The 19,026-nt window shown below is 38.9% G+C and overlaps 2 protein-coding genes across 5 annotated transcripts in view; one reads left to right on the top strand and one right to left on the bottom strand.

Moving 5' to 3' along the window:
* Nucleotides 1–19,026, bottom strand: part of LOC105468211 (major facilitator superfamily domain containing 6) — an 87,318-nt gene that overhangs the window by 13,187 nt on the left and 55,105 nt on the right. For all 3 annotated transcript variants that reach the window (XM_011718272.3, XM_011718269.3, XM_011718270.3), the window contains exons 3-4: nucleotides 12,997–13,094; nucleotides 449–610 (exon numbers count right to left, since the gene is read on the bottom strand). In XM_011718272.3, coding sequence (XP_011716574.2) covers nucleotides 449–610; nucleotides 12,997–13,094 — 260 coding nt within the window. The remainder of the gene's footprint in view (nucleotides 1–448; nucleotides 611–12,996; nucleotides 13,095–19,026) is intronic.
* Nucleotides 1–19,026, top strand: part of LOC105468212 (nuclear envelope integral membrane protein 2) — an 81,768-nt gene that overhangs the window by 45,196 nt on the left and 17,546 nt on the right. The window lies entirely within an intron of this gene.

The following is a 19,026-nucleotide window of genomic DNA, read 5'->3' as shown; positions in this document are numbered from 1 at the left end:
CAGACAGATTTTATTATCATAAATGTAGTAGCATTACCAAAGCCAGCATATGGTTAGATTCTTCTGGTTCACAATCCCCTAATGGAGTAACAATGATGACTTTTATTTCCTTTAGGATTATTATCAGCAGGTTTAAGGTACCTTATTTTAGACTAAAAGCACTCATGCTAATTCATTTGTTTGGCTCCTTTGAGGGATCTCTGTAGCATCTCATTAAGCTGATTGTCAGAGGAGTGTGCACAGTTACAGGCTGGCTCAAATCAGCTTAACAACGTAAGCATGCTGCTTTACAATTATGACTACCTTGAAATCTAGAAAGAGATTATGAATACTGGAATTTAGCTTTGCGCAATCTTCAGTAATAATTGGATTGTTTATTGAGGTATTGCTGGAAAAAAATTATGTTTTAATTATAGAAAGGAAAAAAACAGGAGAAAGCCATTCTTACCAAAATAATTGACTAACACGCCTCCAATCATGGCACCACAGCCTCTTCCCAAACCCAGGTGAAGGCCCTGCAGGATGCCCTGAGCAGATGTCCTCAGCTCAGGGGGAACAGCTGCACTGAGGTAAGAAATGCATGCTGCCCAGATGGCTGCGTGTGTCACTCCTGGAGAGGAAGAAGAGCAGGACGGATTGGTTGGTTAGCATTTCTTAGGCTACTCTGTTTTGAAATGTGAATTATTTAACTAGGCACCTATTTTTAAGATTTGTCATGGCAAAATATACATTAAAAATTTACCATTTTTACATTTTTAAATGTACGGTTCAGTGGCACTGAGTATACTCACAAGTACAGCTGTCACCATCATCCATCTCCAGAACTTTTTCACTACCACAAACAAAAATTCTGTGCCCATTAAACCATAACTTACACTCGCCCCCTGTCCCATCCCCTGACAACCACCATTCTACTTTCTGTCTCATGAATGTGACTCCCATTCATTTTGTTCATCTTTTCATCTATGGATAGACATTTGGATTGTTTCCTTCTGCTACTGTGAATAATGCTGCTATCAACCTGGTATGCAAGTATCTGAGTCCTTGATTTAAATTCTTTTGAGTGGCTGGGTGCAGTGGCTCACACCTTTAATCCCAGCACTTTGGGAGGCTGAGGTGGGCGGATCAGGAGATCGAGACCATCCTGGCCAACATGGTGAAACCCCGTCTCTACCTGTAGTCCCAGCTAGTCAGGAGGCTGAGGCAGTGGAATTGCTTGAACCCAGGAGGCAGAGGTTGCAGTGAGTCAAGATCATGCCACTGCCCTCCAGCCTGGCAACAGAGCAAGATTCTGTTTCAAAAAAAATTCTTTTGAGTATGTAACTAGAAATGCAATTGTTGTGTGATATGGTCACTATATGTTTAACACTTTGAGGAACTACCTTTTCTCCACAGTAGCTGTACCATTTTTAATTCCCACCTGAAATGTATGAGAGATCCAATTTCTCCACCTCCTTGCCAGAACACACACACACATATATATATATATATATTTTAAATAGCAATCATAATGAATGTGAAGCAATTTCTCAGTTGTCAATTTGCTTTCCCCTAATAGCTAGTGATTTCGAGCACCTTTTAGGTGTTTATCGGCTATCTGTATCTTCTTTGAAGAAATGTTTATTCAAGTCCTTTGTCTACTTTTTAGTTGGGTTGGTTTTTGTTACTGAGTTGTAGGAGCTCTTCATATATTCTGGGCATTCATCCCATCTAGGGCACCTACTTTGACATTAGGATTATTTCTACTTTTCTCCATTATAATTAGCATCATGATTAACATTGCTTTTTATATACCTTGGATTATTTACATTGGCTACAATTCCAAACAAGTGGGGTTAATGATTCAAAGGATATAACAATTTTTATATTTTGTTTTGTTTTGTTTGAGACGGAGTATTGCTCTGTCACCAGGCTGAAGTGCAGTGGTGCAATCTCAGCTCACTGCAACCTCTGCTTCCTGGTTTCAAGTGATCCTCCTGCCTCAGCCTCCCAAGTAGCTGGGACTATAAGTGCCCACCATCATGCCCAGCTAATTTTTGTATTTTTAGTAGAGACAGGGTTTCACCACGTTGGCCAGTTTGGTCTCGATCTCTTGACCTCATGATCTGCCTGCCTCAGCCTCTCAAAGTGCTGGGATTAGTGAGCCACTGCACCCAGCCATGCTTTTTAGTATATAGTTCAATAAAAAAAAAAAAAATGAGTGCAGAAACAATTTACCATGTCCCATTACCAGTTTTATATCTTCACCATTTACTGAAATGACAGGAAGATGGAGATAACAGGTGGAGAAATGGTCATTATTATGCAGTAACTGCATTGTGTGAATTAAAATCTTCATTAAGACACTGCTTTAAATGTAAAAACCAGATATTGTCACAACAGGTTTTATAGCTAGATGGGATTAAGAAATCATCTGATTCCATCTAGATTATTCCCTGAGAAATCGTCTCATTTGGAGATAATATCATAAGAGACTCTTAACTCATATTTTGGAAAATTAAACTAAAAGATCAAAATTCTTTTAAAATTTGATCTGACAGTAGTCTGCCTCTGACCAGAATGGAATAACAGGGACTAAATTTATTCTCCTTCCTCAAGTAACTAAAAAACTGGACAAAATATATGAGGCAGTGGTTCCCAAGGGACATCAGCAACAAGGACAGTGATCCCTGAGAGATGGGAAGCAAATGAAAAGCTTTAGTTTACTGACTGATGAGAGTCTGAAATCTGCAGGGCAAAAAAGAGAACTGCCAAGTTGAAGACTATAGCCAAGAGTCTAGGGAGCCAAGGTGGCTAGAGTTCCAGGGCAGAATGCCAGAGAGGAGACAGCATCATAGGGAGAAAACTCCAGAGATCTACAGAGGGCTCCCCTAATGTATTCAGCAGAGTACCGATCAGCAAAATATGTGCAGACGCTAGCCAGAGTGAGGGAAAGAACTACCCAAAACCATTTCAGAGAACAATACCCAGAACCCACACAAGGCGGGGAACTCTTCTTCCCACCAGCCAAACTGGAACAACTCATGATTCCTAGGACTGGTAGAGTAGTCTGAACAAAGTCTTTTGTTAGTATTATGAAATAATTAGCCCTAGACTAAACACTGCTCTTGTCTCATCTACGTAATCTTAAAAGCAAGACCCAAAAGGATCACACTATTTCCAAGTAACTTAGCTGTGTCCCAGAACAAAGCTCGAGAACATTTATAGGAAGACAGAAATAGCCAACACCCAACCAGGTACCATTCACAATGTCGGCATACAATAAAAAAATTATCAGGGATGATACTACTTAAGTCGGTCCATAATGGAATAAACACTGTTTTTACTGGGCACATTAGATTGTATGCCTCACAGTTGACTGAGAAACATTAAAATAACTTTCTTAGGTTTTATATATGTTTCAGTCATCATTTTAACCAGGTTTTTTTTTTTTTTTTTAACTACTAAGATGGACTAGATGATTAGCAGTAGCATACACAATTAATTTCCTAAAAAGTCAAATAATGTGTTTGCTTTATCCGGCAAAAAAATTGCAATACCCTAGATAATGCCAGCTTTCTCAAAATTGAATAATGCCTGGATAGTCTTAATTATGAGTATTTACACCATAGTACACAATGGGAATAATTTTAAGTATTGTCATTTCTATTATTAAAGATGATTCTAAGTCCATTTCTTTTCAGATATGCAGATTTTTTTTCATTAACCACACTAGAGGAAAAACTCAAAAATATTCCAAGAAATAAAATTAATTTATTCAAAATTAATTAGATTCAATAGCAAAATCCAACATAGATTTGGAAATCACTTCTTAAAGATGAATTACTGAAGACCTGAAACCACATCAAATGGTAGTAGGTTAACTTCAATGCTGATGCCAAACCTATTGTTATGTGTATGTCTAAGCAATCAATTGCAGGATTTACAAGCAACCAAAACATTAAAATATATTTAGTATAATTCTAGATTAAAAAAAAAACAATTCTAGCAGTTATTCTTTTAAGTGTGAAGGCTTGGGCACACACAAACTCTTCCAACAATAGGGTTTGTCTCTTTTTTCCCCTTCTCAGAAATTCTAATCATTTTCTAAAACTTTGAGTGTTCTAAGATAATTAAATCATTTTCCAGTGGGATGACTTAAGTCAGGATGCTTTTAAACTATTCTTAGAATTTACTGACTAGTATTAAGTGGTAGTTGTAAAAGATTTTCTACAGTTAGACTTCTAGTTTCTATATTGCTTTTGAGACTGATTAGATAATTGGGAATTACATTCTTTAAATTAACTCAGGGCATTAACTGAAGGAAAAAATAGTAAAGCACAAAAACAAAATTTCTGATACTAAAAGCAGAAGAATGAAAGCCACTCTGCTTGTATGCTCTGACATTTTCCAGGGAGGATATAGGATTAAAACTGATTTCTCTAAAATAACTTACTTTAAGATATCGTGTAAGTGGAAGAACCAATTAAATTCATTTCATTTCTTAGATAGGAAACCAGCAAAACTTAGCAATCCATAAGAAGGGACTGAATTAGAACATCATCTGTGTATACAAAAGACAGTTGTGGAGTTGCAGTTCTTGTTCATAAACTGGAACATGCAACTTCCTACTAATCTTAATAATCTGAAACTCTTGCCAATGTTTTTACGACAGTTGTATTCTGATTCTCTAGTTTTAAAATAACAACAAAAAAAAGCAACTTAGAAACTTGAAAACCCTCCACAATTTCCCATATTTGTAAGACAAGATTTAGGAAGTCTTAGGAATTGTGCTACCAAAAACAACATTCCTATAAAGTAGAGCGGATGAAAGATATTATAAACTAGGAAAATAAAAATGCTTCTACTTTCTTAGTTATTAGAGAACTGTGAAAAAGCAGTAAATGATTATTCTTTAGGTGATGAAATAAGCACATTTACTCAGTGGCATGGGTAAATGTGTTTACACTAGAGTTACAAATTTTTAAACCTTTTTAAGTATGAGATAACTGAGGTGGTAGATCAAACAGTCAAAATAAAAGCTATTTTGACTGACAACAGTAACAAGGGCACAGGAGCTGACTCTCCCTGCAATATGTGTTAACCCTTCCATGGCTACTTGTCATAAAACCAGTGAGCCTTCAGTGGCAATCCAATACCAACTCACATAACAGGTGCTTAAATATATTGATTGAGAATGAATGACTCTCAGAGACCAAGTAGTCCACACAAACTTAGTTTTTCAGTCCTTTCTTACCTTTACTGGGATCCCCCAGGATTGGCTTTGAGGCACAATGAAAATCAAGAGATATATCCACACTACCTACTTACTGCCAAGACTTTTCTTTGAGATGCATTACATTTGAATAACCTAGAATCATTAAAAATAATTAGGAGTTACATTCATTGTTTTCATTAATTTTTTTTTTTTTTTTTTTTTTTTGAGACGGAGTTTCACTCTTGTTGCCCAGGCTGGAGTGCAATGGCATGATCTCGGCTCACTGCATCCTCTGCCTCCCGTGTTCAAGCGATTCTCCTGCCTCAGCCTCCTGAGTAGCTGGGACTACAGGTGTGTGCCGCCACGCCCAGCTAATTTTTGTACCCTTAGTAGAGACAGGGTTTCACCATGTTGGCCAGGATGGTCTTGATCTCTTGACCTCGTGAACTGCCTGCCTCAGCCTCCCAAAGTGCTGGGATTACAGGTGTGAGCCACTGTGCCTGGCTCTGTTTTCGTTAATATTATCACGTCAGTTTACTCTACAAGGAATTGTGCTGTTTTACACAGATATTGAATCTGTTCCTCCAATGGGTACAGTACTATTTTTTCTTCATTTTCCATAAAGGAAACCAAGACACAGAGATATTAGATGCCTTGTCCAGAGTCACACAGACAACAGAGTTGTTGAATAGGATTTGAACCCAAGGTGTCTAAGTTCAGAGCCTGGGTGCTTAAATATTATACTATATGTTCTCAGAACAATTATTAGAAGTATTCTATAGTAAATGTAACTGAATACTTTGAGAGATTTTGTTGTTAATATCAAACATGGCCCACAAGCTACCAGTTTAAAAGATGATATTCTTAATAACTCTTCTTCACCCTTTCTGAAGAGCTGACATATCATTTATTGTTTTTTAAATGTCCCAAATAACTCTTTACCTTATAACACTCAACACTGGTATCTGATTCTACAACACGTGTTTCAAAATTGTTCAGTCTTGGCCCACAAGAATGCTCTACTGAAATAAATGGCATGTATGAGCAGGAAAAAAGTCCTTTCTTCTTAAGGAGACAGCTGCTCTTTGTAAAATGTTGCTTGGCTTGGGGAAATCACATTATAGTGGCTGGGAGGAGTGAGAATTGACACAGTACTAGGGAACTAGGATTTTTTTTTTTTCTTGCTTCTGCCACTGACTTAAGCTTACTGAACAAAACATAACTATCCCTTTAGCACTGGCACACAGAATCAGTTGTAACAAACCTTTTCCACGAATAGACCAAAGTATGCATTGCAATTGGTTCTGGGATTTAAAAAAAAGCTTCTGAAAGATCAACTTGGTGAAAATCAGTAAGAGATTATTCTTCCTAAGGAAAGGCCTCCATTGGGCAGGCAATAAAAGAAAAAGTCTATATTGGAAATCTTAGTGGTTTCACACATTAAATGTTTTTCTTTTCTTGCTCACACAAAGTTCAATGAACAGGAGACAGGAGTAGTAGCAGCTCTGCTCCATAGTCACTCAGGGATCCAGGTTGCAGAGAATCTGCCATCTGCAATGCCTGCTTACCCTAGGTATCAATATCCAGCCGACAGAGGAGGGAGTGACACACTTCTAAACCTGACCCATACAATTTCCCATGTGCTATCCTTTCCTCCTATCATTTCTGCTTTTATTCTGCTGGCCAGAATTAACCACATGGTCATACCTAACTGCAAGGGAGGCTGGGAAATAGAGTCTAGCTGCATGTCCACAAAGAAAAGGAAACAGAGATGGTGAATAGCAAGCCAGTCTCTCTGTCAGAGTTAGGGCTACTATCAGCAATGGACCTTCCACAAATGGCAGAGGATCCTACAAAGAGCAATGGACTTAGCAAATGGCAGAGGATCCTACAAAGAGCAATGGACTTAGCAGCAGCAGCAGCAGCAGCAGCAGCAGCAGCAGCAGCAGCAGCATGGATCTTCTGTGTGCTGCACGAAAGAGACTTTATATAAGACATGCAACAATTTGTGTTAAAAGCCAACATTCCCACACCTATCGATGTACAGGACTGTAAGAATCCCCTTTATGCATTCAACGGTATTTACTGAGCATCTGTATTATGTGCCAGATACCCTGCTAGGCTTTGAATATTTGACAATATGCAAAATAATGTCCCTAGCCACCAAGGAGCTTATAGTCTGGCAGGTGAAAGGGGGCAGGATTTATCTAAAGGGGAAGCAGACTAAGCTCCTTGAGAACAGACATATCCAGCACCCAGCAGAGGGCTGACATGTAACAGCAGCTGAACAAAAGGACATTGAACTGAAACAGGGTAGGCAGTGGTCTGCATGCTGGGATATGACAAAGAAAGCATTTATGGATAAAAGGTACCCTGGGTAGGGTTGGAGAAAACTTCCAAATCCCATATATAAGTAAAAGTGGACAGAGGAAATAAGATAGATCTCTTCTATAAGCTCTAGCTTGCAAACTTAAAAAAATACATGAGTTACTTAAAAAAAAAAAAGGTCTATAACTGATGCAACAATGTTCTGGGGGCCCTTGTGAATTTTACGTGCTGGCATTATGCCTTTGGCATACCTTTAAGCAGGTTTTAGGAGGCTACCACCCAAAACCGAGGGAGTTTAATGTTAGGACTTGGCAACATTATACTACACGCCCAGTGTTTTCCCACCTGAAGCCACACATGAGAACTGCTTTTCTATCAGCCAATAAAAATTTCACTTACCTTCCCCAAAGATAACTTTATTAACAGTGTGCACTGACTAGTCATGTTTCCCTTACGCTTTGGTCATTAGGCTTCAGCTTAATTCATGGTTAGGATTTAATGCATAATTGCAGTTAACTCCTTAGAATATAATCTTCTAAATGATATTTTCTCTGATCCTGATCTATATTTATAATTTATTTTACTTTTTTGTTATTGAGTGCTTTCTAACATTTATCAGAAGCTAACTGTGGGTCAGGTACTGTGCTAAATACTTTGCATGGATAAGCGTATTTAATACTCATGTCAACCTCTCCTGTAACTCAAGAGTCTGTGGCTCAGAGAGATTAAGCATTTTGCCCAAAGACACAGAGCCTATAGGTAGGGGAGCTAGAATTCAAATCCAGATAGTCTAATTCAAGCCTTAGCACTTTATGGTTTCCGGATTATTGCATATTTTGATAATCTGCCTCAGCTAACCTATAGAGTGAGATGAGGGTATAAGTACTAATTAAAATACATGGATGTTTTTACAGATGTGTTATGGATGGCAAGATGTCATCCTAGGAAGAGCTATCATACTGAAGGTTCAGCTTTAAATTTAATTTTCAAATTTTCTTCAGATATTTATAAGTTTTTGAGACAGAATTTCTTATATAATTCAAAAGATTTAAAAATTATAAACTACTAACTGTAGTACATGACACAGGGGGCTGAAAAATGAATTAAACAACAAGCATTAATAGTGTGTCTTCCTATACGTACATCTCTTTGGAGAACTGAAAAAGTATAAGCATGGTCTTTATGTTCAAGGGTTTAAACTAAGTTAGAAAATAAAACTGGTATTTCTTCCCCATGCTCTTCCAGAGCATAAAAGGAGGAAAATGTGCTATGTTTGTTGTTGTTTTGAGACAGGGTCTCACTGTGTTGCCCAGGGTGGAATGCGGTGCTGCAATCACAGGTCACTGCAGCTTTAACCTTTTGGGCTCAGGCAATCCTTCCACCTGAGCCTCCCCAGTAGCCAGAACCACAGGTGCACACCACCATGCCCAGCTGATTTTTAAATATTTTGTAGAGACAGGGTTTCAGCCCATGCTGAAAGCATGGTTCTTATTTGGCTGAATAAGCATGCTAAATAAGACAAACAGAATAACGCTTTATAAATGTCAGCTCAAGTCCCCCTGATGACATTAAAAAACCATCTTTCATCAAAATCTTAACCCGGCTCCCACTGATAGAGCATCCTACAGAGAGAGAGCTGACCCAGACCTCGTTTTCACTCCTCAGTGCTGGAGTCATTAATTCAAGTCACTCAAAAGGACCTCTTCAGTTATAGCAGCCCCTAGGAGAGCTTTACTCTCCTCAAATACATTTTAATAGCAAGGGTAATTCTGATTCTTGCTCAGAACTAACACTAACACTCATCTCTGAGTTTTGCAAGGATTTGCAACCAATACCCATACAGGAAGGAGAATAACAAGTTTGGGCTTTATTTTAATCAAATATTTATATTCTTGATCAAAATCATGAATGTTTAATTGTTCTTTGTACAAAATAAAAGGAGAAAATTCCTATGGGTTTTTAAAATGAGATCTTGAGAAATAAATATAAACTATTCACCACCACCATCATCCAGCAATGCTTTTAAGCACTTAGACTCACTGTCTCTTTTTTAAATACACTGCAGATTTCTTATAGGGAGGAAATATGGTTTCTGCTTCTTTATATGGTATTACCGGTTGCCTACTGAATAACATGTTTGCTGCAAATGGTAGCTGAATTGCTAAAAAGATATGGCTGCAAGAGAATATTTACTGAACATGAGAAAGATCATGGGAAAGAAATAACCTCACAATTCCAAACAGCATCCTGCTGGATACTGTCCTTACCTTGATCCCCAAATAAAGGCCTGAATAGCCTCCTTCCTATAGGCCTGGGGAAGAGGAAATTTGTTTCTTCACAAACCCATCTGCTAATTATTACCAACATGGCCTGAGAGGACAATCAAGAAACTCCAAGACTGAAGATAACAAGGAATCCTCCACCAGCAGTTACATGCAACCCCAGAGGAAGGGCTGGGTAGTGGGGGCTATAGAATGAGGCACATCTTTTGTCTCCTCCCTTTCAGCTACCCACTAGATAGTACTAATTCTCATGGTGTTTTGGGGATAAAGCAAGGGTGGTAGGATAAAGAGAGAGACTTTGCTTCTTCTTCTTCTTATTATTATTATTTAAGGAAGACCCTCTTGTATGGTTCTGGCTGGGAACCAAAAAACAGAAGTGCTGATTTTTCAGAGTCAAGATGCCCAATGATGACAGACAACATCCCATTCCCCAGCCTTCCCCTTCCCCAGACCAGGTCTCTGGCAATTAACAGATAACATTTCTAGTCAAGGAATTAAGGGCTATAGATTGTGACAGTGGGCTTGTCCTATAATGAAATCATTCAATGTTTTGTTGTAATCATGTCCTGCCTTACTGCATCCTAAATAGAGTCTCCTTTAAGCACAGGGACTTGAAAGCCATTTGGACAAGCCTTGTAAAGGCAGACGAATCCAAACTAGCAAAACAAACCTCTTCAGTCAGAAATGTATTCCTGTGATGCAGGATTTATTCCACATGAATAATCCACTGTTTTCCATGGGGTGGGCATGGGTCAAACAAAGGCAAGTGATTTTGATTTTGTTGTACAGTCAAAATACTCAGCACTCACTTCTGCCAGGGAATGAAACCATCTCCTCCAGCATTAGAAACAAAGAGCTCTGTGGAAACTGGTCACAGAGGCCTCTGTTGGACTAGAAGGCTGTATTTACAGATCCTCTTCGCTGGCTTCAGATCAGTAACTAGGTTTCTACTGGCATAGGGGAGAATAAAATGAAACACAGAAGTATGTATCGTAGCCTGCCCTAGGAAGCAGAATTCCTGTTTAGATTCAGAGCATGGCCAGCTCCCTAAATCCTGGGATAATACCCCTGAGGTGCATACAAGTATTATAAAACATGTCCTGCGTTGGCAGCTTGAGATGATAAACGCTTCAAGCCCTAGCCCTGGAACACCACTTATGCTCCCTGAAGAGGCCACTCTGTCCTCTTCTGTGTCTTCGCACACAGTTCTTCCCCCATGCTGGAATGCCTACTCCCTTTAGGCCACCTGGTGGATTCCTATTTGCCCTTCAGAGTCTGGCTTATGTGATTCTTCATCCTCCCACTCCCTGCTTCACAAAGTTAATTATTGTCCTTAGGGTAAGCTCCTTATCTGTTACCTAGCACATTTTTCTATGATTCCATCTAACATGCTGTATAGTTATGTGTTTACGCATCTGGCTTCCAGAACAGATGGTGAGACCTTGGGGCCTGAGTTAATATATGTATATATTTTATTACATTCTCAGCACCCACCATACTGCCTGGCTCTTAGTCACCATTTAATTTATCTTTAATAGATTAACAGGAAAAATGCATTTTTAAATTCACACAGCATTTGTTTTTTCCTCTTATAAAATTATTCTGTTGTTCTTTAACCATTTCATGGCTGTTCTCTGTTTCTGAGTCACTTACGGAAGCTGTCCTTTTCCACCTAATTCATTTTAAACTAAAAGGATAAAAAAGTTATATGTATGTATTATTACAATATATAGTCGTTTCTGTTCTGTAGGTATACAAATCTTTATTTATAGAGTCTGCATACTGTAGCATACCAATAAACAAAGCGATTAAGCCAGGTCAGGATAGAACAGGAACCAGAGGTGGGAAATCCTAAGAACTGTGTTGCATATATTACCTTGTTATTGAATCATTCTTACCTGCAGTTCCTGTTTAATGCATTGTTATTCTTAAATGACACAAAGCTGAGATGTGTGCCTCCCCTCAAGACCCATCCAGAGTTCTAATTATTAGAAACAAATAATTTCTTATTATAAGACCAAGTTTCCATTTTCTATATATTTGTAAATACACCATTGCATCAAATCTGAGAAAAGCATCTTCAAGTTTATATATATATATATATACTTTATGTGTGTATATATATATATATATATACACACTTGAGTTTTATAATTATAATGTGAATATAAATTATATCTCCTTTCAATTAGGATAAGTTCTTTTTTCATTGCTATGATGGAATTTGATGAATGAGCTGGCATTTTGTACATTCTGTTTAGATGTATAATTATTAATCTTTCACCTTAAAAGATTGAAATTCTCAATCTTTCATCATGACAAGAAATTAATTACATTGATTGTACCGTATTTGTCTCCTTAGGGTAAGGGAAAATGATAATGGCAATCTATAAAGCTAATGAAATTGTATATAATCACAGACTGTTTAGTGCAATTAATGATTTAGTAGCCTGGGCTGTCACTCAACTCCAGCAATCTTGTCCTGAACCTTTATTTTAATCATGATGCCAATCAGGACTTTTCAGGATGTAGTCATTACTATATGAGCTAACATGGCAATGAGTTTTGAATAGTAATCCATTTCTTTGGCACTCTTCAGCTACATGACGAGAGCCTTCCAGAAATTTTTCAGTTGTGTCTTGATGGGAAACAGTACACTGAAGCAGAGAGAAGCATTCAGGGCAGGGCATTTGAGCAGAGATTTTTTTAAGTTCATGGAAAAACAACAGTGTGGCTATAAAGCTTTAGTTATAAGTCACCAGATGTGATAAAAATAACTGAAGAGATAAAATAATTATGACAACAATCTTTTTTCAGTAAGTATAGTTAACCTACAAAACTAAAAACACCAACAACTTTAAAAGATAAATATTTTTATATTTTAAAACCACCCTTGGATGTCCATGTCTAACAGTTGTGCACAGGAGTTTATTCTAGAGTTCCTCTTCCGTTGTTTAATCACAAGGGTGTGGGTCAAGTCCAGCTTTGTTTGGCTCAACATAGAGCAGCACTCAGGTAACCGAGAAACCATCCCTCCTGATGTCATCTCTTCCTTAACAACCACTTCAAAATCACATGAAACAGTAGGCCTGCCCTTCCTTTATAGAATCAGATGCTGAAGGCCACTGGGCTTTTAGCCACAGCTCAGGGAAGGTAGAGAAATAATTTCAATCCCAGCTGTTAACTTACCTTGAAGAACTTCCATGGGGAGAACAGTCCAGGCATTCTCCAGGTAGGAAATATAAATATAGCGAGCCGTATTGCAGGCCAGACCAATGTACAGAACCCTAAAAAGAAAAAAAAGAAAAAAAAGGAAAGGAAAATAAACTGAGGCCCTAATATAAAATCTAATATGAATACAAAACGAGCAAATATTACCTACCTTTTCCTTCCCCAAACCACCCATCATCCAGCAGACTCCAAACTCAGGAGTGGGAAAACTGAAGGACAATTACATTTAAGCATGAATTTAGGAAGAAGATTGCTTCTAACATATCTGCCCTCAGCCTTTTCAAAATGTTTGTTAATATAAAAGCGAACATCACCCTTCCTGAAACTTAATTCGTAGCAGAGATGATGCTTTTTTAAGATAGTCCAGGCACACTGCCATCTGTAATGACATTACTGGCTTCCTTCCAGGTGGCTGTAGAAGAAATATGCCTGGGATTGTAGCCACTTCACTACAATGGGGGAAGGAAGGATAAAAATGAGAATATGTAAACATGAATGTGGCCTTGCTCACAGTACCCAAGACACCAAGCAGTTTCACAGGGAGACTCTCAAGGTCATTGAAAACGATCATTCATTCACTACTATCAACTATTTGGAAATCAAATAGTTTCTCCTATCAGTTCAATGGATACATGTTCATCTTTTAAAAAATCCGTGGTATCGTATGTTTACAAAACTAATAAATATACACCAACCTCTTGCATTCTCCCACCCCCACCATTACCACTACCAAAAGTATAAGTAGAAATAAAATAAGCAAAGGCCGAAAGTGCTGCACCCGAGCACAAGGTTTCAATCTCTCATTCTGAACTGGATGGGCTGGTTTGGAAGGAAAGAGTGGCTACTTCTCTGCACAAAAACACACCCTAATGGTAGGGATTTATCTTTCTCCCTTGTTTTCTATTTTCTGTTAATTTTCCTAACCTTAATGCTCTGTTCTCTGAATCCAATTTGATGAAAAGTAAAAGGTAAAAGAAATAAGCCAACATGACAATCAGTGGTATTTTCCTAATCTTGCTTTTTATGTTAAAATCATCCCTGACTGAGTGTGTTGGCTCATGCCTGTAATCTGAGCACCCAGGGAGGCTGAGGCAGGAGGATCACTTGAGTCCAAGAGTTCAAGACCAGCCTGGGCAATATAGTGAGACCCTGTCTCTACCAAGAAAAAAAAAAAATAGCCAGGCTTGGTGGCGCACACCTATAGTCCCAGTTACTTGGGAGGCTGAGGTAGGATCGCTTGAGCCTGGGAGGTCTAGGCTGCCCTGAGCCATAATCCCACCACTGCACTCCAGCCTGGGAAACAGAGCAAGACCCTGTCTCAAAAAAAAAAAAAAAAATCATTCCTATGAACACTGTTCCCTTTTTCCCAACACTGAATCAACAAAGGGAAATGCCGTCAGACACCCCGCTATCACTAATCTCACATATGAAAAAGAAAGATGAAAAAAATACAAAAAAGAAAAGGTTGAGGGGCAAGGATGAAATAGGCAATAGATATTAGAGAGATTTAGCAGATTCTCAGTGAAGTATTACAAAAAATCTGGGTCATCTTGTTCTATGGACAGTATGTTCTTTGTACTTGCGTGTTTTGAGGAGAAAAGTACGTTTCAATCTGCTTTAATGAAAATTTTATTGAACAAACTTGCTATAGATTCATCAATTTCCCTCTGCTAGGGGGAAAAAAAGCCACAGGAAATTAAAATGCAAAATGTACTACATGAACACACAAGTTACACAAACCTGTGCCTCCTTTTACAAATTCTAAGCCAGCCCTGTGGATGGCCTCTCTTTAGCCTAACTCAGGGGTCAGCAAACATTTTTCTATAAAGGACGACACATTAAAACAGTTTAGGCTTCACAAGCTACATGGTCTCTGTTACAATTCCTCAGCTCTGCTGCTATAGCATGAAAGCAGCCACAGGCAATATGTAAATGAATGAGCATGGCCATGTTCCAACGAGAGCTGAATTATGAACACTGAAATGCAGATTTCATAAAATAATTTTCATGTGTCACAAAATCTTATTCTTCTTGTGATTTTTTTCGACCATTTAAAAATGTAGAAACTGTTATTCTTAGTTCACGGGCCACATAAAAACAGGCAGCAGGCCAGATTTGGTCAGTGGGCCACAGCTTGCCATTGACTTGGCCTCACTCCTTAATTCTTTTTCTTTTTTTGAGACAGAGTCTCGCTCTGTTGCCGAGACTAGGGTGCAGTGGCATGATCTCAGCTCACCGCAACCTCTACCTCCCAGGTTCAAGCAGTTCTCCGGCTTCAGCCTCCTGATAGCTGGGATTACAGGCATGTGCCACCACGCCCGGCTAATTTTTGTATTTTTAGTAGAGACGGGGTTTCACTATGTTGGCCAGGTTGGTCTCAAACTCCTGACCTCAGGTGGTCCGCCCACCTCGGCCTCCCAAAATGCTGGAATTACAGGCATGAGCCAGCTCCTTAATTCTTAACCTTGCCTAGACATCAGATTTACTCTAGTAACTGTTTACAATTACCGATGCCAAGGCCCACACCTATCTCAATAAAGATCTCCACGGTTGAAACCCAGGCATTTTGAAAGTTCTCCAGGTTGTTCTCTTACTGAACCAGGGTGGAGAACCAGTGGTAACTCATTCCAAGCTGTCCCCAGTAACACTGTCATATAATCCCATCATAAAACAATTTTGGTAATCCACTTTCCTAGTGTTCACAAATTGCCTATCCTGAAGCTATCTTTTGAGCCCACCTCTGAATCAGGGTTGCCATGACAACTGTAATTCAATCCAGGCCATAGTCCAAAACTCCTGGCTTAAAATAACCCAGTGTCAATTGATCCAGTTTAGGAGGTAGATTGTGCTTTGCCTTCAAACCTCTCCCCAGATGGAATTCAGTTACTAGAGTGACTGCTTCACAACTTCTGGGACCCTTAGGTCTCAGATTGCCACCAACAAGCTGAGTGGCTATGAACTTCCTATAGCCTTCACTTCTTTCCCACATTTCTACTTTCACAATTGATAGTCCTTTAGGAGCAAACAGGTACCCTAAAAAATAAAACACAAAATAAGAAGTATCCAGGTCAAGGTTACTTCATCTCTCTGAGCCTCAGTTTCCTTATATATCAGGTGGGGATAAAAACATGTATTCTGTAGGTTTGTTGTGAAAACGACACAATGATTCGCCCAAAATAAGCACTCAAAAACTGATTCATCATCATCATCTTAAAGTATCCAAGTAAATACTCTTTGGTTTCTGACAAAACTTTTATCCTAGTATTCCAAAAGACAGGAGCATTCACATTCCTTACTCACCAACCATTTTGGGGAAGCCAGTGGCTTCAAGAAATCAGCAAGGGTAAAACTGAGCAGAAAGAAAGACAGCATTTGGATCTATGAAAAGGCAAAGAAGTACACATATATTTACTGAATAGTTACTGAAAAGTACTTCGGTATCAGAATGGGGTATTTAAACTGCCATAGCACGCACTGTTATGACTGAACCATGTGTTCCCCCAGTTCATGTGTTGAAGTCCTAAGTTCTAACCCTCAGTATCTCAAAATGTGACTGTATTTGGAAACAGGGCCTTAGAAGAGGTAATGATGTCATATGGATAGGTTCTAATCCAATATAACTGTTGTTTTTACAAGAAGAGATTAGGACACAAACAGGCACAAGGGAAGAAGTAAAAACTCCTAAGCCAAAGAGAGAGGCCCTCGGAAGTAACCAACCCTGCTGACAATCTTGGACTTTTTGCCTCCAGAACTGTGAAGAAATAAACTTCCAGTTGTTTTGTTTTGTTTTGTTTTGCTTTGCTTTGCTTCGCAATGGCATGATCTTGGCTCACTACAACCTCCACCTCCCGGATTCAAGTGATTCTCTTGCCTCAGCCTCCCAAGCAGCTGGGATTACAGGTGCATGCTACCACGTCCGGCCAATTTTTGTATTTTTAGTAGACATAGGCTTTCACTATGTTGGCCAGGCTGGTCTTGAACTCCAGACCTAAAGTGATCCACCTGCCTCGGCCTCCCAAAGTACTGGGACTACAGGCGTGAGCCACCACGTCCGGCCATAAACTTCTGTTTTTTAAGCCACCCAGACTGTGGTACTTTGTTATGGTAACCCAAGCAAATGAACACATTCACTCTCATAAAGTTAGGGATTTGCTAATATAAAGGAATTTAAAGTGTATTTTACTGGATCATTTTCTAGATAATCAAATTCCTTTTTATGCTGAACATGAGCACATGTTCAGGGTCCTAGAATTTTCCTGGGCACTGATGTCTGGAAATACAAGACACTGGAAAAAAAAAAAAGTCTCTCAACGAGATACAGATACCTACTGAACACCTATAATGATAAAACTCAAAAACAACATGACTGTCCTATTTCAGAATAGGAAGTCAGTAGTAATAAAAGTAGACAAGAAACAAAGGCAATTTTAGAACAGGTGGTTGGTAAAGTGAAATTATCTATAAAGAGGAACACAATTAAGAAGAAGCAAATGATGCAGCAGAAAACACTACACTGTGGAAAACCCAAATCACCTGCCAGTCATTTTTATCCTGTATTCGAGCAAAATACAAGAGTAGGAGAAAAAAATGCTTACAGATTCTAATTTCTTATATAAGCACAATTCACAGTATTAGCAGTTTAAGCTGATTTGTGGTTATAATAAAACTGGTAGTTTTTTCAAGAATGTTAAGATATAGATACAATGAATGATGAGTCATTCTGTAATTCCTAACAGTGTAGTTAGTTGTGAGACCCTACTTTTCTAAATTTAACCAACTATACTATGGCTAAATCCACCCTCCCCCACTCCCACCAAGAGGCACTAAAAACCACAATGAACATAAATTTTGCTCAATAAACATTTATTAAGATGCTACTATGTACCATATACTGTGAGGGGAATAAAAATGAAGAGGAAATCTACCTTGTTTTCAAGGGACTTACAGCCTAGTGGGGGAGACAAACACATAAACAAGTAAGTTAAATATAATACACTAAGAGATATCCAAAGAGTGCAATGGGACACAGGAGAGACCCTTAGCTGACTCTGGGATTGAGGCCACCTGAGTTAGAAGTGGTTGGCCAAAGAGGGCAGAAAGAGCATCACAGGCAGAGGAAACAAAGCGAACAAGGGTTCACCATAGAATATCAAGCATCTGTGGCCAGACAGGGTGATTGACAGACACAAGAAGGATTGTAGTCTAAGGATTTTTGAAGAAAGAACTTTTCCAGTCCAGATACAGTCTGGATATTATTCCAGAAACAACACAGGGTGTGAGCAGCAAAGAAAGACCTAAGTGGAGTTATCCTACAATGCCCAGATCTGAGAGGCAAAAGAGCAGCACCACCAGAGAACCTATACTCACTCATCTAATGACTGATGGCAACAAGCATTTTGCAAAACCTCTGGCAGAGAAACAAAACTTCCCAAAGTAATTATAATAATACACTGGATACAAATGAAAGCCCCCAGATGAAGATTGTTTTTTATCACTTGGAAGTTGGATATTTGCAGTTAGACTTACAATTGTCTACAATTTGTGTTGCAAGCCCTCACACAAAGATGCATGCACACCAACCAATGCATACAAGGTTGCTCGAGGCCAGGGTGGGAGATGAAGACAGACCAGCAACAAACCAAGGTTCAAAAAGCAATATTTCAAACAGGTCACAGACCACTTGGGCAATTTCCTCAGCTATACCTGGCTGGAGTTTTTACTAGATTTCCTAATGAAAAGAGCTAGTTGTTGACACCAGATCCCTGGAGCACAGTCTATATATATGAACTGCCTCATACATGAACTGGATTAAGTTTTCTGTATGGTAGACAGTATATGGTGCACCTTTAGGTTGGGCTCCATCATTCTCAGATTTTTAATTTTCATTTATTTATTTATTTGAGACAGGGTCCTGCTCTGTTGCCCAGGCTGGAGCACAGTAGCATCATCACAGCTCAATGCAGCCTTGACCACCAGAGCCTAAGTGAT

The sequence above is a fragment of the Macaca nemestrina genome, chromosome 11, assembly GCF_043159975.1.
Source record: "Macaca nemestrina isolate mMacNem1 chromosome 11, mMacNem.hap1, whole genome shotgun sequence".
NCBI classification, from domain to species: Eukaryota; Metazoa; Chordata; class Mammalia; order Primates; family Cercopithecidae; genus Macaca; species Macaca nemestrina.
Note: the sequence above shows the minus strand (reverse complement) of the source record. Positions and strands in the feature narration are given on the sequence as shown.